At 35.5% G+C, this 25,182-nt stretch overlaps 1 protein-coding gene across 6 annotated transcripts in view; it reads right to left on the minus strand.

Moving 5' to 3' along the window:
• Window positions 1-25,182, minus strand: part of KCNJ3 (potassium inwardly rectifying channel subfamily J member 3) — a 176,385-nt gene that overhangs the window by 109,769 nt on the left and 41,434 nt on the right. Inside the window, exon 3 of one of the 6 annotated variants that reach the window (XM_070476177.1) lies at window positions 22,880-23,228. The exons of the other annotated variants lie outside the window; for them this stretch is intronic. Within the exon in view, the coding sequence (XP_070332278.1) occupies window positions 23,173-23,228 (56 nt within the window). The 3' untranslated portion in view covers window positions 22,880-23,172. Of the gene's footprint in view, window positions 1-22,879; window positions 23,229-25,182 lie in introns of those variants that run through there. 6 annotated transcript variants of the gene reach the window in all.

A 25,182-nucleotide genomic window follows, 5' to 3' on the forward strand; every position in this document is an offset into this window, starting at 1 on the left:
AGATGAGAGGTCCTCCTGAAAAAGATAACATGTGCAGTAAACTCTGAAGCAGTGATTTTCAGTGGAAGGTGAGTCTGCTTCCCATGGGACATCTGGAAAAGTTTGAAGACATTCTGGCTGTTGTAACTGGGAGGGATGCTGCAGGCAATCCAGTAGGTAAATGCCACAGATGCTGCAAACATCCTAGAATACACAGACAGCCCACATGTGCTACCCCCTGACAAAGAATTGTCTGACCCCAAATGGTCATGATGCTGAGAAGCTTTTACATAGATGTGTGTGTGTGGGGGGGGTTGTTTGGGGTTGGTGGGGATCAGTGGGCATTCCAGAAAAAAGGAACAGAACTTACAAATTCTTAAATAGTAAGAGGATAGTACATCCAATGGCTTCCTTGGTGGCTCAGATGGTAAAGTGTCTGCCTGCAGTGCAGGAAACCCAAGTTCAATCCCTGGGTTGGGAAGATCCCCTGGAGAAGGAAATGGCAACCCACTCCAGCTCCCTTGCCTGGAAAATCCCATGGACAGAGGAGACTAGTAGATTACAGTTCATAGGGTCGCAAAGAGTCAGACACGACTGAGCGACTTCACTATCACTTTCATAGTACATCCAATGAACAAAGAGAGGGTCTGTACAGATGGAGGCCAGTGTAGACAACTGCAGCAATTCTTAAAATTCACTGAAGAAAGTTAGAGGAAAATGTAATCAAAAAGGCTGTTCTGCCTAAATAATCCTTAGGGTAAAAAGAAGAGGAGCACAGTAGCTGTCATTTTAATTATTCAAGGAAATATCGGGCAGTATATTATGATAGCATTCAACTTCACCTTCTGCTGTAAAATGTGACGCAGTGAAGAAAATACTGATCTGCACAAAGGCCTACACAGGGACTAAATGGCTGTGTCATGGCTTGTATTGGCCTCTGAGCAACTGTGAGATTCTATAGCTGATCAAGCATAACTCTGGTTTTTGGTCAAATCAAAAAACCTGAAGGGACAAAGAGAGGAGGGCATTTTATAATCAGAGACACTTTCACCCTTTAGCTTCCATTTAAAATAATTACTTTCATTACTTTGACACTGATATTTCTTTTACCCCAGAATGTAATTGATACTGTTACAGTAAGCTGCTGACATTTAGGTGCTAAGTTGTGCCCAACTCTTTGTGACTCCATGGACTATAGCCCACCAGGGTCCTCTGTCCATTGAATTTCCCAGGTAAAAATACTGGAGTGGGTTGCCATTTCCTTCTCCAGAGGATCTTCCCTCCCCAGGGACTAAACCCAAGTCTCTGACGTCTCCTGCATTGCAGGAGGATTTTCATACTTAACTCAATGACTTAGTAAACTGACAACAGAAACTGATGTCACAACTGAGTACAGAGACTAATTTGTTTAAATGACATCTTTGAAGAATCCAGATAGGATCCTCACCAGCTATAAGCCGTCAGATAGAAGCTATGATAAGAAGCATACACTCTTAAAAAAGCCCTCCTAATATTAGCAGCTGTACAATAGATAAAACAAAGAGAAAGGATGTGTTTATATATATATATATATATATATATATATATATATATATTATATATATGTGTTATATATATAAACATCTAGTTTGTATGTAATAGGTTTATTTATATATATATATACACACACACACATATACAGAGAAGGTAATGGCACCCCACTCCAGTACTCTTGCCTGGTAAATCCCATGGACAGAGGAGCCTGGTAGGCTGCAGTCCATGGGGTCAAGAAGAGTTGGACATGACTGAGCAACTTCACTTTCACTTTTCACCTTCATGCATTGGAGAAGGAAATGGCAACCCACTCCAGTGTTCTTGCCTGGAGAATCCCAGGGACGGGGGAGCCTGGTGGGCTGCCGTCTACGGAGTCACACAGAGTCGGACATGACTGAAGCGACTTAGTAGCAGCAGCAGATACATATACAAAACATGTAGTTTGTACGTGATAGGTTTAGAGCTAAAACTTCTCACTTGTTTATATTCAGCTCCTCAAATATCCTCATGTTAAGGCAGAGAAAACAAGTCATACAAAAAGAAGTCATCTGTCCAAATCAGATTTGATTCACTGAAAAGAAATTAAAAAGGCACTTGATAACATATTTAAACTTTTAATAACTAAGTTAAAAATCTAACAAGAAATTGGCAGAAATATGAATCCCAAAGCTACTATTATAAATATCCTGGACTAGGTATTTTCATTATTTTATTTTATCAGCACAGTTCTGGAAAGCTTTGGAATCATTATGTTACAGATGAAGAAACCAGGGCTTGGAGAAATTAAATAATCTGCCTCAGCAGGTAAGTTCAAAGTAGAGCTGAGACAGGCTGGGACCTGCTGCAGTGCATGAACCTGGATAAACCTCTCCTCCAGTAACAAAATACAGAGAAACTATATGGGACTAAAGGAGCAACTGGGATAAATTCTGGACAAAAATACAAAAAGACCAAAAAGCCCCTCCTGCCACTTCTGAAGGGCCAGAAGCAAAAAACAGGGTGTTGGGAGCAAAAGCAGGGTACTGTGCATGCCCCCTGAAATCAATACCACCAGACAGGGGTGGACAAACCACATAAGTCACACTTCCAGCCTGACCCCTGGACACAGCCTTACCCTTACTCCATATAAGGAACAAGCTTCCACCCCATCTTCAGCAAACTTGCAAGCAAGGAAACCTATAATTTATTCTTGCTCCCGTCTGCTGCAGCATAGCCCCAATAAAGCTTTGGCTGAATTTATCTGGTCTCAGGTCAATTTCTTCTGATTAGTGAAGGACAAGAACCCTGGTTGGTATCAGAACAAGGAATTCTCTGTATTTTCAGCAGACTGCCTGCTAGGAACTCTTTCCCAACCACCCCCCAGCCCATTTCCTTCAAAGCTTCCCAGCCTTCTCAATAACCAGTGAAGGTAACCTACACTATTTTTCAAGTCAACACCCAATTTAATGTGACAGCCACAGTTAGAAGGGACCATCATCCATTTTGATTTCCAGTTCGTTTTCTCTTTTTGATACTATTTCTCTATGTGCAGGCCTCCAGGATTAGAGTCCCTCTAACCATAGCCCTCTGTGGTATCTCTTGACAGTTTATATAAAATCCTGTTTGTTTCTGCAAACAACTCTTGGATATAGGAAATAGTAGACACCCTGCTGCACAAAAAATAGAAACCAAGTTCCCAGGAGGTAAATGGTTTTGCTGGGATACTTATATAAACAAGTAACCATCATATCTTCAAACATCTAGTCCAAGTCTCACTTATTACAAGTAACTGCCTCCTTCACCTTCAACCAGGCTTAAAATTCTGGCCCATTCTCTGAGACGCATGTGGAAACATTACCTACACACACTGGGTAACACTGAATGAACCTCTTCTAGATGTTCATTTCTATATTATTCTCACCAAAATAACAACCTTTTAAAAACAGACACAGCATTTGATATTTGATACATAATATTAAAGGTATTTTCTTTCTCACACTAAGTCAGATCAGAGCCTTGCAAAGCAATTTCTGCAGAAGGCCCATGTGTTTCCCATTTCTTCAGTAAAAATCACCACTTAGTGGTTTAAGCACAAATGTGTTATCTTAGATGTCTGGAGGTCAGAAATACAAAACCAAGAAATGGTAGGACTGAGTTTCTAGTAGAGGCTCTAGGAGAGAATCCATTCTTTGCCTTTTGTAGCCTCTAGAGGCTGCCTACATTCCTTGGCTTGTGGCCCCATCAACCTAGTCTCTACTTCCATCAGTTACAAGTCCTTTTTCTACCTCCTACCTTCCTCTTTAGCCTATAAGCACACTTGTAGTGACACCGGGTTCATCTGGCTAATCCAGGATCATCTCACCATCTCAAAATACTCGTTACATATCTGCAAAGCCCCTTTCAATGTGTAAGGTAATATTGATATATTTACAAGTTCTATAATGCTGAGTATCCTAAGAAAGCATAATAAAACAATAAAAAAATATTGAAAATATAAAAGGATGGGAATATTATGGAGATTATGAGTTTCTCCAAATAAATATTATGATTATTTAAATATTATGAAAATTGCAAATTTCCCCACTTAAGTCTAAAATTAAGATTCCGATCAGCATTCCAGAGAGGTTTTTTTTAGGGACTGGTAAGCTAATCTAAGTTTTCAAACCACACAGTGAAGTCAACAATAAAAAAAAAAAAGTCACAAGTGATATAATTTACTTACAGTTTAAATATGGGCAGAATAAGCAATATTTATTTTAGAGATGCATACAAATATGACGAAAATAAAAACTGTGCATGGTACTGATACACATCATTTCAGAAGAGTAATTTCCTTGGGGGAATAAGGAAGTAGAAAGAAGTGCAGTTAGATCTTAGCAATTTGTGTTTTTAAAACAAAATTTCAAACAAACATTTCAACTTTCAAACAAATGTTAAGACTGAGCAGTGGACACACAAATGTTTCTTCTTACCCATATGTTTGAAATATTTTATAAATAAAATTCAATTGAAATAGAACCAATATGAAGAAGGTCCTTGAAGTATAGTGCAAAAAGAACTGGCTCAAATGGCAAATCTCTTGGAACCACATTAACATCAAAAGTACAACATCCCTCTGGTATATCTGAAATTCATCTTAGGCTAAACACTAGGCTGGAGGGCAGTTCAACTGTACAAAGGACTAAGAATTGACATTAGTGTCCCAGAACTCTGAGTTTGTTCCGAAGTTCATCCCAATTTCACACAAACCTAGGCTTTATAGCCATGAGACTCATTCTCCGTTGGCTACAGACAGCAATGTTATAAAAGAGCATTTAATGGAAGGATTGGGAGCACCATCTGTTCATGAGTCAGCAAAACCAGGGAATTTCTGTCATCTATTTTAATTCTTTGCTTATGAGCCTTGTTTTCTGTTGTCAGAGGCCTCCAGGGCCAATTCAAGAGTCCAATCATCAGTGTAAGCTGCAAACGTACAATCACTAAGCATAATGCCCTGAAGAAAAACCTAAAAAAAGAGCTCTCAAGACAATTTAGAAGTACCCCTTTCCTTAAACCTGGGCTCTCAAGTAGTTAAATTGTCTCTTACATATTCAGTTTATTATTGAATCCAATTAAAGAATTAGCATTTGTTTCATGTGAAAAAAAAGATCCTTTTTCCTTTGTCACATTTCGCCTGTTGTCCAAGATTGTAGTCCCTCCAGGGACACCCAATAGTACTAAGCAAAGTTCTAAACTTGGCTAGAAGCAGCTTGGACATCACTAGCTTTTGGTCTTTGACTTTAATTTGTATTCAGTTGCATTTCAAATACTATGACTTCTCTGGAAGTCAAACTTGATATAAATTCTGAACACTGTTGCTGACCCAGTGCCATTCTCCCCATACTAAAATAATCCTTGTTCTGAAATTCTGAGGGATCCCCCGCCAACATCCCTGCAAAACCACTCAATTTAAATGTAGGGACTAATTGTCAAAAGATTCTCTATTGTCAAGAGATTTACAAAAATGCCTGAAATTAAGGAAATTTACTTAGTCAAGATTATGTTCAATAAGCTTGAAATGCTGAGCATTTCTCCAACTTTAAGCAGAGAATTTTTAAGGAGGCCATCGAAATCAGAGATTAAAACTAAGCTTGCAAAATATACTGAAGTATCCAAATCTTTCTTCTATTTGATACTACATAATAAGATCTCATGTGCAGGGGGAAAAAGCCAAAATGTGCACAGTTGTAAGTTGGGAGATACAGAGATGAATGTAAGAAGGGAAAAAGGGCAAAGTTTACTTGATTGAGTGAAAATTATATTTTAAGTTCCTATTCCTATTTTTGATAGTCTAGAGGCACTATTTCTGATAAAGGAACAGCCTGAACCAGCTGTCGCAATACTAAACCTTCTTCCCCCAAAATATTCACTTCACTTATTATACCGCTCTGCTGCTCACAAATACAAAATCAGCAGCTTTCTTTAGTTGCTCATCCAGAAAGAGCCAAAAAAAATGAGGAATGGGAAGAACATTCCGTTGCATTCAAATATGTTGATTTATATTCTTCATTTGTAATACTGTATCTATTAATATATTGTATTTCACTCTAAAAAACCCACACTTGTGAAAATATTTATATAATGCCCACTTAAAAGTATATTTTAAATTCATTATTAATGTATTTGTAATGGCCTGTCAAGTTATCATTTTTTTTTTACTTACTTAATTTGGAAGGATAGAGAAGCCTAGATTTGTTAAGTTTTATAACTTCCCAAGATTACATAGTTTCCCACTAAAACTCACACAAAATCCTCTCACACATGTTTTGGCCTCTTTCTACTATAAATTTCTTACAATTTACAAATTTGAACCAATTCTTTTATCCTAAATATTAAATTAGACTTAAAAGAAAGGTATTTGCTCTCTTATACCACATAGCACATTTGATAAAAATGGCACTGTGAACATACAACCATCTATAGAAGCAATTTTATAAAAATCTAGTGTAAGGATTTCCAATATATAAAATACGAATCTATTTATTATTCAATGAATTATCAAACATGAGTCACAATTATATTAGAGGATATCAGCCCTTGAATACATAGTACAGTGTTAGTTTGAAAAATTAAATTACATACATATAAAGTTCTTAAGATAGAACTTTATATATAGGAGGTTATTAATATATATGATAATTGTTACAATCATTATCATTATTATTATTTATATTCATAGATAATAGTTAATTCCCTTCTTATTGAATTAAGTCCCATTGTTTGTACACTAAATGAAGAATATAAGAAAGTATAGAATAGAGGTACTATCTATATATAAACATGAAATTTCTATCAACTTGAAGTAAGGAAGACAGATTCTATTCTAGGATTGATCAAATGGTGATAATAAGAAGGCATGTACCATATATGCTATTTACACAAGACATAAACTGTCTGGAAATCCAAGAACCACAACAGAAAAATACTGAAGACCACTGGAATAAAGGTAAACAGTGAAGGTCCTCAAAGTGACATCTTTAAGGGGAGATGATGTGGAAAAACAGTAACACACTTAAAACAGAATTGGTGACAGAGTCTTCCAGATACCTATAGCTATATTGAAAAGTGAAAGAAAGTGAAGTCGCTCAGTCGTGTCTGACTCTTTGCAACCCCGTGGACTGCAGCCCACCAGGCTCCTCCGTCCATGGGATTCTCCAGACAAGAATACTGGAGTGGGTTGCCATTCCTTCTCCAGGGGATCATTCCGACCCAGGCATCGAACCCAGGTCTCCGGCATTGCAGGCAGACGCTTTAACCTCTGAGCCACCAGGGAAGCCCATAGCTATATTAACTATCCCCAATTCACAAATGAAGAAACTATAGGAAGCTTTAATTAATTTATCTGATATCAAAAAGCTAGTAGAAACTAGAGGTAAACTCCAAACCCAAATTATCCAATCTATCTCACTAACCTTTAGATGAAATCATGTTATATTCTTTATATCCCTTTTGTGTAACTTCATTTCTATGTAAACTTAAAAGCAACAGAGAATATACTATCTTGATTCAATATCAAACTAAAAGGAAAAGCAGGTTTGTGAGAAAAAACATGAGTGAGAACCTTAGAATGAAATGTCTATCTTTGCGCTCAGGTTTTATGAACATAAAATGCTGACCATAGAGAGAAACAACCTATAAACACTAACAAAAATTAAAATTATTTGAATTTGAGTAATTTTTCTGGCCACAAATATTCACAGAGAGTCTTAATATTTCTTAGCATGAATCTTAGGCAGAATAATGTTTGTAAATGCCTGAAATATCAGATTAAATAAAATATTCAATAATTTAATGTTTAGCATCAAAATTCTAAAAATATCCTATGTGACAAATTTTGTCACAATGAAAATTAGGTAATAGTTTGAATTAAATGAAAAATCAAGAATCAATGACCTAAGCTTTCATCTCAAGAAGCTAGGAAAATACTGTAACTCAACCTCAAGGAGAAATAGGAAAAAAAGAAAAAATAGTGTTAAGAAGAAATCAGTAACAAAAGTGGCAGATACAAAATAGGGAACCTCAACAAAGTCACCAGTCTGTTTTTTGAAAAACTTTAAGTGTTGAAAAATCTCATGCAAGACTGACGAATAAAATACAGAGAAAATACATATTTCCAGTTATAGGAAAGAAAAGGGAGCTATCATTATAGATTAGAAATATTACAAAGATAAAACAAAGATATTATAGACAACTACGCATCAATAAATTTGACAACTTAGAATAAATAAACAAATCTCTTAGAAATATATCTGACAAAACTGATACAAGTAGAAAATCTGAATAGTGCTATTACTGATAAAGAAATTAGATTTGCAATTAAAATCTACTGCAACCTAAAGTTTTCTTTAACAGATAAATGGATTAAGAAACTGCAGAAGATAGATGAAAATGATGTGACTGACAAGGGCTTAATTTCCAAAATATACGAACAGCTCATACAACTCAACAACAGGAAAACAAACAAAAAATGGGCAGCAGAGTTAAACAGACATTTCTACAAAGACGACATACCAATGGCTAAAAAGCACAAGCAGAAATGCTCAACATCACTAATTATTAGAAAAATGCAAATCAAAACTACAATGAGGTATCACCTCACACGAATCAGAACGGTCATCATTAAAAAGTCAGTAAGTAACAAATGCTGGAGAAGGTGTGGAGAAAAGGAAACCTTCCTAAACCATTGGTGGAAACGTAAGTTGGTGCAGGTTCCTCAGAAAACTAAAAAGAGAATTTCTTGATGATCTGGCTCTCCCACTCCTGGGCATATACCCAGACAAAACTGTAATTCCAAAAGATACCTCCACTCCTGTGCTCACAGTGACACTATTCACAATAGCCAAGACATGAAAGCAGATGAATGATAAAGATGTGGTACATATATACAATGGAATACTACTCAGTCATAAAAAGAGAAAAATGCCATTTGTGGCAACATGGATGCAACTAGAGAGATTATCATACTAGGTGAAGTAAGCCAGAAAGAGAAAGACAAATAGCATATGATATTCTTACATGTAGAATCTAAAATATAGCTCAAATGAACGTATCTATGAAACAGAACAATCATACAGACACAGAGCACAGATTTGTGGTTGCCCAGGAGGAAGAAGATAGAGGAAGGCTGGACTGGGAGTTTGGGTTAGTAGATGCAAACTATTACATATAAAATGGTTCTCACAATTGGTATTACAGTTATGAAAGATATTAACATCAAGAGAAGCTAGGTGATATGTAAGTGCAAACTCCCTATATTATTTATCTAAGTTTGCTGTAAATATAAAATGATCTCAAAATAATGCCTCTTAAAAGAAAGAATATGACAAATTTCATGGAAAAAGAAGAAACTATGTATCATACTATTGAAGTAAATGTATTAAAAATTCTTGGAAATAACATCTGAATAATGTTTAAAATCTGTCATATATTAATATCAATGCCAAATTTTTTTCCTCTCCCCATCCCATACTTTCAGTAGTCTCTGGAGGCCAGGCCTTTTCCACCTCTATTTTTTTCCTTTTTCAGATACAATTTTCAAAATGCCATTTTAAATTTGCGAGTCAAAGCCATTCACGTGGTTAAAACAAACCAAAGAGGAAAAAAAAATACTCACTGGAAATTAAAATTTGGGTGAAGGACAAGGCATTTATGCTACAGTGCTGAGTCCAGAACTAATACTACAATGAACATGATTTCTTATCATCCTAAATTCAAGAAAGAACAACAATATATAAATAAGTAACGTGAAATAAGGAGATATTTTCTCAAATGTTAGTGTCAACAAAAACTTAATAAGCCAATTTTGTCATGCTATTTCTAAGTGGCTTTACATCAATCAGAAAGGCTGCTATTAATAAACATTATATAAATAAACATTTATGGGGCAGTTTAATTGCTATAACCTGTACTGAAAGCATGGGGAGCTGTCACATTATTGGCCTTTGACTTCATAATTACAGTTTTAACAATCCATTACAAAGAATATTTCAATAGCTCAAAAAGCCTTGCTACAAAAACCATAGTCATTAGATTATAATTCACTAGACAAAATTTGTGTGCAATAAGAGACGATTAAGGTCTTCATTGAGGTGAATAATAACACTAATCAAGATAGGATTGCTGCTTTAGGACAATATGTGGTACACATAAACCGTTCAATGTTACTTATATTAAGCTGTCTCATATACTGATTGGTTATATCTATTAAATGTTTGGGCTTCCCAGGTGGCACAGTGGTAAAGAATCCACCTGCCAACGCAGGAGCCGTGAGTTCAATCCCTGGGTTGGGAAGACCCCCTGAAGTAGGAAACAGCAACCTGCCCCAGTATTCTTCCCTGGAAATTTCACGAACAAAGGAGTCTAGTGGGCTCCATGGGGTTGCAGGAGTCAGATATGACTGAGCGCGCGCACACACACACACACACACACATTAGATGTTTTAGACACAATTTGTCATATTTCATGTATGTTTTATTTCTGACTGCCATTCATCTCTATTAATGATGCTTTTGTTACAAAAAATGTTAATCTTCATATAGTCATATTAACAATAGCTTTCTTATAGAGTTCTAACAGTTTCAATAGAATCCCAAACTTTCTAACACTTCATGTCTTACTAGAACAATTAGTATTTCTATTTTACAGTTAAGGAAACCAGTGTATTTAGTAATATGAAGGTTTACATAGGATCTTATAAAAAGTAACTATTTGAGAAATATTTGAACCTAACAAGTAATACATATTTGAGGAACTTGAGGAACTTACAAATGGTAAATATTCAGAAAAGGCTTCTGATTAGCCATTACTATGATTACTATTATTATCATCAAGTGAAATTTCATATTTCCTCTTCCTCTAGGTTAAGGATATACCAAATAAATAAATTTTAGTAAACTAATATTTTAAATCATCAAAATCATAAAATCAAAAGTATTTTAAATCATAAATCATAAATATTTAAATCATAAATCAAAATATTTTAAATCATAAAGTTTAAAAGCATCTCCATTTCTTCAAGTTTCTCATATCCTCCTATTAAGCTTCATACTTTTTGTGTAACTTTTATCCTTCTTAAATTTATTCACACATATTTTGTAGTTTGTGTGGTAGTTTGTATTATTATTCTGAATGGATTTAATTTTCTCATCATATTTCTTAATTGGTTATTGGTGTTGCAAAGGAAAACTACTGATCTTTATTGGTATTACTCTTTTAATGACAATAGTCTATTTTAAAAGAAAAGTAATCTCAATTTCAGTACACTGATCCATTGTTTCTGTATTCAAGATTTTTAAAACAGAACCATTTTGCTTGCACAGTTGGTTTAAGAAGGAATTAATTGAAAATAAAATTAAAAAGCTGTATTTCCCTAAATGTATTAAAAACAATTTTAGTAGATGTTACAGGCTGAATTGTGTCCCCTTCAAATTCATACACTGAAGTTCTAATTAAACCTCAACACTTCAGAATGTGTCTGTATTTGCAGATAGGGCTTTTAAACTAGTAATTACACTGAAAAGAGATCATAGCTGGGTCCTGCTCCAATATGACTGATGTCATAGAAAGAAGAGATACAAGAGGCAGACACAGAAGGAAACCATGTGAAATCACAGGGAGAAGATGCCAATCTACCAGTCAAGGAGAGAGAAGCCAGAAGAAACAAACTGAGTTGAGACCTTGATCTTGGTCTTCTAGCCACTAAAACTGTAAGAAAATAAATTTCTGCTGTTTCAACCAGCCAGTCTGTGATACCTTCTAAGGCAGCTCTAGAAAACTAATATAAGAGAAGCAAAAAATTCAGAAGTAACCTATTTTCATTTTAGAAGAGAGAAATCAGTATCAAGAAGTCAGGTTACTCTGCCAAGGTCATAACACTAAGCAAAGGAAAGAAGAAAGAAAAAAAAACAGTATTCAAGCACAGTTTAAAATACAGAAAAGCAACTGATAAAATATCTTGGGTTACAACCCTCTGAGATGAGGGTTATAACTATATTCTTGTAGAGTTTAACAATATTCTTGTAGAGTTTAACAATTTGGGGTTATGCCTATGCAACATATGACAATCAGATGCAAAGATTATTTGGCTTGAGGGGTTGGCAAGTTAACTACCTTTATGAACTATGATAAAGCAGATCTCCTAAAACTTTTGAACAAATTCAATTTTCCATGGACATACAGATGAGCTGTCTACAAATGTAGACATCTGAGAAAACTTTAATATTGGGTGGAGGTCATTTGGTGTCAACTAAGTGTATCTGAAAGGTCTTTTACTTGTCAGTGAATCTGTTATTTAGTGGTCAGTGGCAAAATTCCCAATCAATAATTTATACAAAATTAATAGCTTCCAAAAGAACAGACTGACATCTATGTTGACATGAATTTACCCTACCATTGCCCATTCCAACCAAAAATAAGAGCAGTGATTCTCATTATGCAGTGCATCTGGTAACTTTTAAAAATGGAATGAGAACAATTCCTGCTAATGTTGAATAGTGAAAATATTAAGTTTCTTTTTCAATGAATCTGGTCAGTTGAAATCTGTACAGTGCTTTGCAAGCCAGTTCATTTTCACCACTAAGTGAGGGAAAAGTCAAGCAGCTGACAGAGAATTGTCAATTTATTCATTCCTATAGTATATTTACCATGTAAAATCACATGAAACAACTTGTGTTTCTCAGAATATCAGTCTTCTCACTGAAAGTAATATTTAAAAGAAAAATTTGAATTTTATCACTGCTTCCTGAGCATGTAAATTATTCTTTATTCTATTTCCCTAATACATTTGAATAAAGGAGTATAGGTGTCTAATAAATTTGTCAATCAGTGTATGACTGATAAGTTTTTAATTCACTCATATTTCTTCTAAATTAGATCTTACAACTGGATGAATTTAGTTCCAAGACATAAGACACAGGGTACCAGGCATCCTAGAGATGTAACAAAGAATTGCTTCCTTACTTGTTCTCACTGGATAATATCATACACCTCAACAACTGGAAAAGAAAAACTAGCCTCTGCCAGAGAACCCACCTGTACCTTTCAACTTTTCAGTTCTAAAAGGTGATAATCAAGGTAAGCGATCACACCTCTAAGATGCCAGTGCACTGGCTTCCCTGGTGGCTCAGATGGTAGAGAGTCTTCCTGCAATGCAGGAAACAAGGCCTTAATCCCAGGGTTGGGAAGATCTCCTGGAGAAGGGAATGGCTACTCACTCCAGTATTCTTGCCTAGAGAATTCCATGGACAGAGGAGCCTGGTGGGCTACAGTCAAGGGGTTGCAAAGAGTTGGACACAACTGAGTGACTAATACTTTTATATTTTACAGAAGTTTTATTTGAAAGGCCACTGTACCTTTAGTGCATGAAATAGAATAAAGAAAAAAAAAAAAGGACAAGTGATCTATCAATTTAAACTGATTTTAAACTAGGAGTCATATCATCTTTTTAAGTATTGTTTAATAGGCATATATGTGATAGTTATGAATTTGGTTATGAATTCAAGTGGAAGAAAAGTCAAGATGTAAATTTAAAACAATCAAAATAACACAATAGGGTTTATTTCTTCTTGTCACAAAAGGGTCACAGAAAATTCTAACTTATTCATGTATTATATTTTGAGGTGGTAGGTGGTAGAGTCAAGGAAGCTTAATGATCTCTAGGGATTTACTAGAGTCCCAGGGAGGCATATTTTGTCTAGAAAACTTGAAGAAGAACTGAGTTTAGTGAGAATTGGACACTGAGAAAATGCTCCCTGACCAAGCCCACGTGTTCATTGAAGATTAACTGTTTTCCTGCCTTGGGCACTGGAATCTGTTACTTTATTTCCCAAAGTCATGGTCCTTGGTATTTGGCTCATTCAAACATCTGGTCTTCCTCTGGGACTCTATAGTGTTTGGGGCTCAATCAAAGTCTTGCCATTTCAAAAATCTACAGCTCTAAACCCCTTTCTCTTGAGAAATTACATTCACAGAGGACTATTTGTCCTTTTCAAACTCAAGAAATGACCTCTTCTTTCACTTGTCTGGAAAGGGCATGAGATGGCAAAGCTGTTTACCTGTAGTGATGGGGGTAATGTAAGGAGAGTTCAGACTTTTAGAAATATTAATGTGGTGCCTTATGACCCCACTTTACCCCTCCACTACACCCCCCATTTTCCCACAATAGGGATAGAAAACATATTATATTCATTCTTCCCTAATGGAACCACAGCAACAACAATAAAAAAAAAAACCCTCGACTCTAGTTTTCTTCTTAAAAATATACCTTGTTTTATTAATTTTATAAGAAAAAACAAAGAAGATGAAAAAGTAAAGTAGAATACTAATTGAAGCTTCTCAATTCCCCTTTCAGTAATTCTTTAGCCTTATGTTTGTAACTCTTCTAGTTTGCAAACCATTCTAAAAGAACTAGAGAATATAGCTTTAATCACTCTGATAAATGAGTACAAGGAATAACTGTTAACAGCTCAAAAGGTACACATTTTATGACAAATGTAATACTGACCTCTCAAGAGAAGCATTATTTTCAATTCACTTCTTACTTAATAGACTATAAAGTACAACTCTAAAGTGGGTTTATGCAATGAAAAAGTACTGTAAGCTTGGTATGTATCCCTGCTGCACAAAAATAATGTTCTGGAGCTTCCCTCGTCTTCCAACAGCAAGAGCAGGAAGTAGTTTGCTTGCTAGAAGTTCTTACTGCCATTGTACAATGGGCAGACTCGATTATATTGATGGGATCTGAGCAGCAAGCAATTATTACTTATTTAGATAAAAACACTGTCCATATAATTATGATGTCATAAGACAGGAGATGCATTTCACAAATGATTTTCCAGGAAGTTATAGCAAGAAACATCTGAGAGAAGAATTTGGTGCTTATTAATTTTCTATGTAGCTTTAGCCATTTTTATGAACATTTTTGTGCTCACTGTCATTTCCTTTCAAAATACATACATTTCAAATACATATATATGTGTGTATGTACACCCTTACCACCAGTAATGATAACATAACAATATCATTACATGTCTTTATAATTTTAGTACATGTCTATCTATGAATCAAAAATGTTTCTAAATTTCTCTAGTAGAAAACCAGTTAATAGATTTTATGGTATACATTTTATAAATAAAATAAAGTTCAGAGGGACTTCCAATCCTGGGAAGACAGAGTAAATATACTTATCCCTGTGTCTCCAGTTAAGTACAACTAAACTCCATAGATGTTATATTTAAAGCAAACATAAGAAAACTGAAAGAGAATAAGGCAAAATAGCGGTGGCTCGCAGGGCCCAAGAAAAGACACAGTAATTAGTTCACTGGATTTCCTTTTTACTTCATGTACATTCTAGACTTGGAACAAAAGAACTCACAACTAAGAAACACCAAAGAACACAGACATAAAAAGCCTCAACAAAAGCGTGGTCCCTCTAACCAAAAGAAAGGAGAAAGGACAGCCCAACAAGATCGAAAACTGTTAGGCAAAAATCCTATTCCAGTCAAACACCACACGATAACCTTTGGGCCCACTTCTACTGGAGGGGTCTCAGAGCAGGCTGAGTAGGGAACTCCTATTTTCTCCTCCCTGGTGTTGGCGGAGACCACACGGGGAATCTGGATTTGTGTAACCAACAGGCAGTAACACGGTATCCCCCCAGTACTGTCATGGTAGTGTCAGGGAGGCCTGGTAGAGAGACAGAACTTTCGCCATGACCATGTCACCCCCCTCCACCTCTCCAGTCAGCGCAGGCCACGTGTGGAGACGTACGCTGGCTTTGCTACATCTCCCCAACAGAGAGATACCGGCAGAAGCCGAGCAGAGGGCCCGAATTCCCATTCCTGCTCAGCAGTAGAGAGGAGACAATGCAGGCTGAGTGAGAACCTAAACTTCTACCGCCCTCTTACCTTCCCCATCCAAGCAGGTCAGAGGAAACCAGCCAAACCAGGAAGGTTAAATAAATCTCAGAGACCCATAAAATGTCCACTAGTCATTCCAAGAACCAGGGAGGTCTCAAACTGAACGATAAAATGCAACCAACAGATGCCAAAACCAAGATGACAAAGATGCTGTTAATTATTTGAGAAAAAACTGAAAGCAGACTTCCTAAAAATGCTTTAATGAGCAAGTGTAAAGCCACCTGAAATAAATGGAAAAGATAATCTCATCAAACAAATAGAAGATATAAAGATAAACAAAATGGAAATTTTAGAAGTATAAAGCACAGTAACTGAAATAAAGATTACCAGGGACACAGAGGGACATTAAATAATGATAAAAAGCCAAATCACCAAGAAGATATAACCACCCTAAATGTGCTCATACCCAAACAGCAAAGATGAAAAACACGTGAAACAAAATCTGACAGAAATGAAAGGAAAAGTACACAAATTGACAGCTATAGTTGGAGACTCAAAACCCCCTTTTTGTACTATTGATAGAACAGTTACACGGAAACTAGGAAGGATACAGAATAAGTTGAATCATCCACGAACAGAACCTAATCAACATTTATAAAATATTCCACTAACAAACATCAGAATGTACATTAATTTCCAATACCCACAGAACCTAGAACAAAGTAGACGATAAAATAAATCTCATCAGGTTTAAGAGAACTGAAATCATGTAGCATGAGTTCACTGATCACAGTGGAACCAAATCAGGAATTAGTGACAGAGGATACAAGCGAAATCTCTAAATACTTGACAATCCAACAACATACTTCTAAATAATTCATAGGTCAAGAGGAAATCCAAAAAAGCACAATGAACTGCATGAAAATGAAAAAAATAACATACCTGGTGGTGGTATAGACCCTAAGTCCTGTCCGACTCTTGTGACCCCATGGACGGTAGCCCACCAGGCTCCTCTGTCCATGGGATTTCCCAGGCAAGAATACTGGAGTGTTGGCATTTCCTTCTCCAGGGGATTGTTTTACCCAGGGATCGAATCTGTGTCTCCTGCATGGCAGGCAGTCTCCTGCACTGCAGGCAGATTCTTTACCGCTGAGCCAGCAGGGAAGCCCCACAACATATTGAAAAAAGCACACAGCATAGATAAAGCAACACTAGAGGGAAATGTATGGCACTAAATGCCTATGTTGGCACAGAGGAGAGGCCTCAAATGAATAATCTAAAATCCTACCTCAAGAACTTAGAAAAAGAAAAGTAAAATAAGCCCAAAGAAGCCAAAAGGAAGAAAAAATAAAGTACATTAAAAAAAAATGAAATTAAAAACATGGACTTCCCTGGTGGTCCACTGGTTAAGAATCTGTCTGCCAATACAGGGAACACAGGTGTGATCCCTGTTCCAGAATAATTCCACACGCCACAGAGCAAAAAGACTGTGCACCAAGCTACTGAATCTACTCTCTAGCACCTATGAGCCACAACTAGGGAGTAGCCCCTGCTTACCACAACTAGATAATACCTATGCACAGCAAGGAAGATGAGCACAAACAAAAGTAAAAAAATAAATAAAAAATGAAGTTTAAAAATAGAAAAACACTCTAAAAAAATCAATGTTGCAAATAGTTGGTTCTTTGAAACAATTACCAAAATCAACAAAACTTAATCAAAGGTCTAACAGAAAAGAAGAAGGAAAATAAACGTAACTAATGTAAGGGTTACCACAACAGACCTTGTAGACATTAGAAGGCTTATAAGAGAATACTATGAACAATTATACACAGAAATATTTGACAACTCAGATAAAATGAATTAATTCCTTAAAAAAAACATGAACTAGCAAAATAGAATATGAGATAGAAAATATGAACAGCCTTACACATATAAAGAATTTAATTCCTAACTAAAAATCCCCCAAATAGAAATTTTTAGGCCGGTTTCACTGGAAAATTCTACCAAACATTTAAATAGTAACTAATACCCATTTTACACACTCTCTTCCAGAAAAAAAAAAAAAAAAAAACCAAAGAGGAAGGAAGTACTCACAAATTCATTTTATGAAGCAAGGATTATCCTGATACCAAAACAAAAACAGTACAAAAAATAGCAATATCCAAGCTTCTCTGGTTGCTCAGTGGTAAAGAATCCACCTGGGTTTGATGGAGACATGGGTTTGATCCCTGATCTGGGAAGACGCCACATGCCTCAAGCAACTAAACCCATGTGCCACAACTACTGAACCTTTTCTCTCGAGCCCAAGAGCCACAACGGCTGAGCCATGTGCTGCAGTTACTGAAGCCCACAGGCCCTAGAGCCTACACTTGGCAACAAGAGAAGCTACCCCAATGAGAAGCCCTCACGCTGCAACTAGAGAGTAGCCCCTGCTCGCTGCAACTAAAGAAAAGCCCAGACAGCAATGAAGATCTAGCACAGCCAAATAAAAAATTTTATTTTTTAAATAAAGAAAAATAAACTATTAACTTTCATGTCAATTTTAAAAAAATATTTATATCCTTCATGAATATAGATGCCAAAATTTCTAACAAATATAAGCAAATAGAGTTCAGCAACATATACAAAATAATTATAAACCATGACTAAGTGAGGTTTATTCCCGGGATGCATAGCTGTTTCAATATGAAGTTTCAATATGAAAAACTCAATCAATATGATCTATCACATTAGCCCATTAAAAGAGAAAAATCACTGCATCATATTAACTGATCCAGAAAAATATTTGACAAAATTTAATATCCATTCATAAGTTTAAAGATACTCAGAAAACAGGAATAGGGACTTCCTTAGTGGTCCAATGGCTAAGACTCTGAACTCTCTGTGCAGGGGGCTGGGGTTTGATCCCTGGTCAGGGAACAAGATCCCACACATCTCAACTAAGGGTTCTCATACCACAGCAAAAGATCCTGCATGCCACAACTAAGACCCAGCACAGCCAAAATAAATAATAAAAATAAATACTTAAAAATATGAAAATAGAAAATAGAAATAAGAGGGTAGATTCTTCAACTTTATAAAGAATACTGCAAAATTATAGGTAATACTATACTTAATATTAAATAATGAATGCTACTTTTTCAAATAGAGACTAAGGCAAGAATGCCCATACTAACAATGCATAATTAACATAGTACTGAAAGTTCAAGCCTATGCAATTATGCAAGAAAATAAAAATGCATTCACATCAGAAAGAAATTTATAAATAAAATTTTATAGATGACATGATTTTCTATGTAGGAAATTTCATATATATATATATATATATATATATGTCCTAGAACTAATAAATGAGTTCAGCAAGGTTACAGGTATGTCTTAGTCAAATAGTCTGCTATAACAGAATTATCCTGGACTGCGTGGCTTATAAACAAACAGTTCGAGAAGCTGGGGAGTCCAAGAGTATGGCACCATCAAATTTGTTGTCTGTCGAGTTTCTGCTTCCTGGCTCAAAGATGGCCATCTTCCTGCTGTGTCCTCATAAGGCAGAAGGGGCAAGGGAGTGCTCTAAGGTCTCTTTTATACAAACTCTTTTCCTGTTCATGAAGGTTCCACCTTAAAGGCCCCCCTTCCTAATACCATCACAATGGGGATTTAATTTCAATATATGAATTGGGGGTGGGGGGAGGAAACATAAATATTCAGTCTATATCAAGGTAGAATATTTTAAAATCTTTTTTTTTTTAATTTTTAAAATCTATTTTATCCCTATAGACTAGAAATGAACACACAAGACACTCAAAAAAAAAAAATAATACCATCACAATCAATAAAAAAGAAAATACTTAGGAGTAAATCTAACAAAACATACACAGGATTTGTGTCCTGAAAAACTATTAAGTGCTAAGTGTATATATCAAAGAGTATCTCATAAATGGGGAGACATACATTGTTCCTGAATTGGAAGATTCAAAATTGTAAAGAAGTCAATTCTCCCCAAATTGATCTATAGGTTCAAACTAGTATGTTTCAAAATCTCAGCAAGGTGTTTTATAGACATGAGAAGATTACTCTAAAATTTTATGAAACGGTAAAGGGACTAGAATTTCTAAACAACCTTGAAAAAGAACAAGGCAGGAAGAATCTGTCTACCTGATTTGAGACTTACTATACAACTACAGGTGGAGAAGGCAATGGCACCCCACTGCAGTACTCTTGCCTGGAAAATCTCACGGACAGAGAAGCCTGGTAGGCTGCAGTCCATGGTGTCGCTAAGAGTCAGACATGACTGAGAGACTTCACTTTCACTTTTCACTTTCATGCATTGGAGAAGGAAAAGGCAACCCACTCCAGTGTTCTTGCCTGGAGAATCCCAGGGACGGGTTAGCCTAGTGGGCTGCCATCTATGGAGTCACACAGAGTCGGACACGACTGAAGCAACTTAGCAACAGCAGCAGCAGCGTACAACTGTAGAAATAAGACTATTAGGTTTTGTCAAAGCAACAGACACATAGATCAATGGCACAGAGCAGAGAATCCAAAAATAGATCCACACAAATACACCTAACTCACTTTCAACAAAGGTGCAAAAAGCAATTTGATGGAGAAAAGATGGCACTTTCAACAGTGCTAGATCAATTCAACATTCATTGGCACACATGGAAAAATGAACCTTGATTTAAATCTTATGCTACATACAAAAGATAACTCAGACTTACATGTTAAATGTAAAACTCAAAAACTATTAGAAAAAAATAGAAAACATTCTTTGGGATCTAGGGTCAGGGGAAGAGGTACTACACTTCACTCGGAAAACATAATTCATAAAGTGAAAAGTTGGTACCTTGGACCTCATATAAATTAAAAAATTTTATTCTCTGAAAAACCCTGTGAAGATGATAAAAAGATAGGCTACAGACTGGGTGAGAATATTTGCAAACCACATAACCAACAAAAGACTTGTGTCTAGAATATACAAAGAACTTTCAAAATTCAACATAAGCAATCTATAAAACAGTGATGGAAATATTCTGTATCTTGACTGTTCCAAAGACATTATCTTAATTGCGATGTCATGTTTATATTTTTGCAAGAGGTTACCATTAGGGGAAATGAGGTAAAGGGTACATGGGATCTGTACTACTTCTAACAAGTACATGTGAATTTGCAATTATCTCTTTAAAAGTTTAAAAAAATTAAGGCTCAAAAATACTGATTCTGAAATTAGTTAGAAAGATGCCCTAGCTCTTTCTTATGAGTCACTCTGCCTGAGTTAATCAAACTTAGAATATGGTCATTCCTCGGTGTCCACAGGGAATAGATTCCAGGACCTCTGAAGATACCAAAACCTGAGAGGTTGCTTAATTCTCTTATATAAAATGGGCAGTATTTGTATATAACCTACCTATATCCTCCCCTATACTTTAAATCACCTCTGGATTACCTGTAATATATAATACAGTATAAACATTATATAACTAGTTATAAATACAATGTACATGTTATGGGAATAGTTGCCAGTGAGTGGCAACATTTTGCTTTTTGGAACTGTCTGGAATTTTTAAAAATATTTTCAAGCCCTGGTTGTTTGAATCTGTAGATGTGGAACCCGTGGATATAGAGGGCCAACTGTATAGCACAGAATCTAAACAAACGCTTGCAATGAGAGAAGTAATCAGAACGCAGAGATGACTGGATCTAAAACAGGTGGATCAATCAGCAGAAAAAGTCAAGTCAGAAGCAAAATCAAGAATAGGAGATCTAAGTCAAAAAGTAAAAGCAAAATGTTAAGTCTTCTGCCTAGACTATGGGAAAGACAGAAAGCAGAACATTTAGATACAGAAAATTGTCTGAAAGTTTCAAATATTAATACTTGGCTACATTGCACTTGATGGCACACGCTTCACTTTCACTGGTTCAAAGGTTGATTCCTACATAACAAAACTAACTTTCCTCCTCCAGCACCAGTCTGGATCAGAAATCAATGAATAAATATTTATGCAGAGCTTACAAGAAATATTTAGTACTTGGGAAAGGTATTGCATAAAATCTGTCCTGAAGGATTTAAAAATGTAATAAGAAAGGAGTGCAAAATTGTTTATTATAAGTAAAACCATTATGAACAGTAAGTTCAAGAGTAAATGGGTCTGCAGGCTACCACACTGACTGTTTCACCACTTACGAGTTATGTTGTTGTTGTTAATGCACTAAGTCATGTCTGACTCTTTGGTGACCTCATGGACTATAGACCGCAAGGCTCCTCTGTCCATGTTATATTCCAGGCAACAATACTGGAGTGCATTGCCATTTCCTTCTCCAGAGGATCTTTCCAACCCAGGAATCGAACCTTGTCTCCTGCAATAGCAGGCAGATTCTTTAACACTGAATCACCAGAGAAGCATTAGTTACTTACCTTTGCACAAATTTCTGAGGTTATTGGCTTCTCCATTAACAAAATTAGAATATTTTGAATATACAATGGTTTTATAAGGATCAAATGAGATATCAGATGCTGATTACTTATAAAAACTAAATAAAAATCAAGTCTAAATGTAAATCTTTTGTCTCAAGTCGATAATATAGAAGGAAAAAATCATCAGGTTAGAAGATATTTGACTAAAGCTCATCTTTAGTATTCTGTAATTTAAATTGCCTTACAATCTTAAAAAATAAATAATTACATCCCTTACATTTTCATCTTAATATATAATGGTGTGCTATTTGAAAACAAATGTGCTTTTTTTTCCTGTGCTTATGAAAGTTGTGACTTTGCCCAGATCCACATATTCCAGACTCATCCTAACTGAATTGGAAATATATACTAGAATTCCTAATGGAGGTAGCAAATAGAGTTCCATTATAAATTTGAATAAGAAATTTATAGAGAAAATGGTCCTTATGAGGCATAGTCATTATCGCGGGACAACTGACTTAGTCCTTGACTTTTCCTAACACTTTACGCAATACTATAAAGAACCAAAGAGGTATTCACATTAATTTCTAAGCCCTTTTATTGGCATACTTACTCTATTACATATTTATTTATGGCATTTAGATTCATTGTTAAAAAGTCAAGACACTTTTATTGTCATATGCAAAAGCCCATATTTGTAGATATATGCTTTTTTTAAAGATCACTTTAGCAAAAGTGAAACTATTCACTTAGCAAAAGTGAAACTCTCTCTCTCTCTCTCTCTCTATGTGTGTGTGTGTGTGTGTGTGTGTGTGTGTGTGTAAGGTATGCATTCGTGCAAAGTCACTTCAGTTGTATCCAACTCCTGTGATGCTATGGACTATGGCCCACCAGGCTTCTCTGTCCATGGGATTCTGCAGGCAAGAATACTGGAATGGAAAACCAGAAATAATTTAGTGCATACTGAAATTTTGTTTCATAATAAAACAATACAAATGAAATATTCTAATCTATAAAGTGAATATAATCATATACTTTTCAGAAAAGCATTATTTGCCAAATTTATTTTAGAAAACATAAGGTTATTTTAGAAAATATAAGGCATCTCAAGACACTATCTCGCAATACAATCTTGTAATATATAGATGGCTTTATTTCTTCCTTAGGAATGTACTTAACTTGAAATCAGTAATTCAAAGTCAGCCCTTTGTGACTTTAATTTCAAAAGACTGCAAAGTGAGTTAAACAGAATCCACATGTGACATACATGCTTCATGTCTTATAAGAAGCAAATCTCAATTCTACAATAATATTGTACATTCTTCAACTTTACTTATTGTTGATACCAAGACTACTGTTCACATTTACTCTCGAAGAGGCATTTGCATTACACCTTCTCTCCCTGCATCTCACTCTGATTTGCCAATTATTTGTCTTTTCTTTTTTTTTTTTTTTTACCAGTTAAACAAATCAGGTTTAGGGTTCTGTGTTCTCTTCTACTTTGGGACTGGAGAGGTTTATTTAACAAATTTAGGTCTTACTCTCTGTTTCATTTACCTCTGTAGCTTTATTTCATTGTTCTTTTCTAGTTTAAGTCAGTTTGTGATGTCCTTTTATTTGCTAATAGATACCATTAAGATTACAAATTTAGACACCAAACAGGATTTAATTTGTGGAATTCTTGGTCACTTTGAATCAAACAGTCTGTAAATTTAGTATGAATTATTTAAACTCAAAATGTCATAAAATAAATAGCTACTTGTTTGATTTTTGCATTTTCTAAACTTTTAAAATTTCTGCTGCTATAGATTGGGGTTAGAGATGTAAAAAATATATCTTTTGCTTTGAATTTCTATTTTTATGTCATGGTAGGAAGAAATGTGGTCAAATGAGTATCAATTTTGGAAATACTGTAGATTTGTCAAATTGTCCTTGTATTTTGTAATTCTTTCCTAATATTTCAACGTTTTTAAGTTTCTTCTATTTATTACCCAATAGGTTTAAGCTCTATCTTCCGGTAGACTGGAACTTTTAACTATTGTTTTTCTATCTGATGCATTAGACTCTAAATTACACATTACTTGATTTTTTAAAAAATCATTGAGTTTATTTTGCTTGGTATATCTTTGCCTATTCATTTGCTATAATAGCTCCATCTCCCTAAGTGAGCTTTCTTTGTCATTTTAAGTATCACAGAGCTAGGATATACAAACTAATCTAAGAGCTCCTTGCAAACAGAAAACGCACCTCTGATGTATCAGTTTGGAGTCTTGAGGCTTCAAGGAGGTTTGTCTGTCTCTTCCCTCAGTCCATGCCAACATCATCTTCCTCCCTATCTCTGAGGAGAAAATTCTCACTTAACCTAAACAACTGTTCTCCCAGATGTATCCGGGTTACAAGCACTGAAATCAAGCAGAAGGCCAGAGGGACCCACATGGACCAACCTTTAAGCAGACTGTCTTCAAGAATTCCTGTTTATCACCCTCCCTAAGGGGAAGACAATTTTTGTGAGGTCCATTGAGAGCAAGGTCTCTTTGCTCTGAAGCAAATTACAGTTTCAACTTTTGTGGTTTGAACTTCTCTCCTCTGATTTCTCCCTTATTCTATTTCGTTTGTTTTACACACTTTAGAAATTGATCAAAGTGGCTTATTTACTGATTGTATCCTTTCTGGCTTCCTAGAATTCTTAAATGGACTCATTTTTTGCACTTACTCTGTCTGCTATTTCAATGAAATTTGGGCTAAACTCACATGTTAAACTTACCATCTGAAACCTCAAGTCAATACTCTAAGTTCTGTTTCCAGCTATAGTTTTCAACACAAATAACTGGAAAAATTTTTGCTCAAATTTTCATCCTATTCTACTTACTTCCATAGAAGATT

This window comes from Odocoileus virginianus, chromosome 13 (assembly GCF_023699985.2).
Source record: "Odocoileus virginianus isolate 20LAN1187 ecotype Illinois chromosome 13, Ovbor_1.2, whole genome shotgun sequence".
Classification (NCBI taxonomy): Eukaryota; Metazoa; Chordata; class Mammalia; order Artiodactyla; family Cervidae; genus Odocoileus; species Odocoileus virginianus.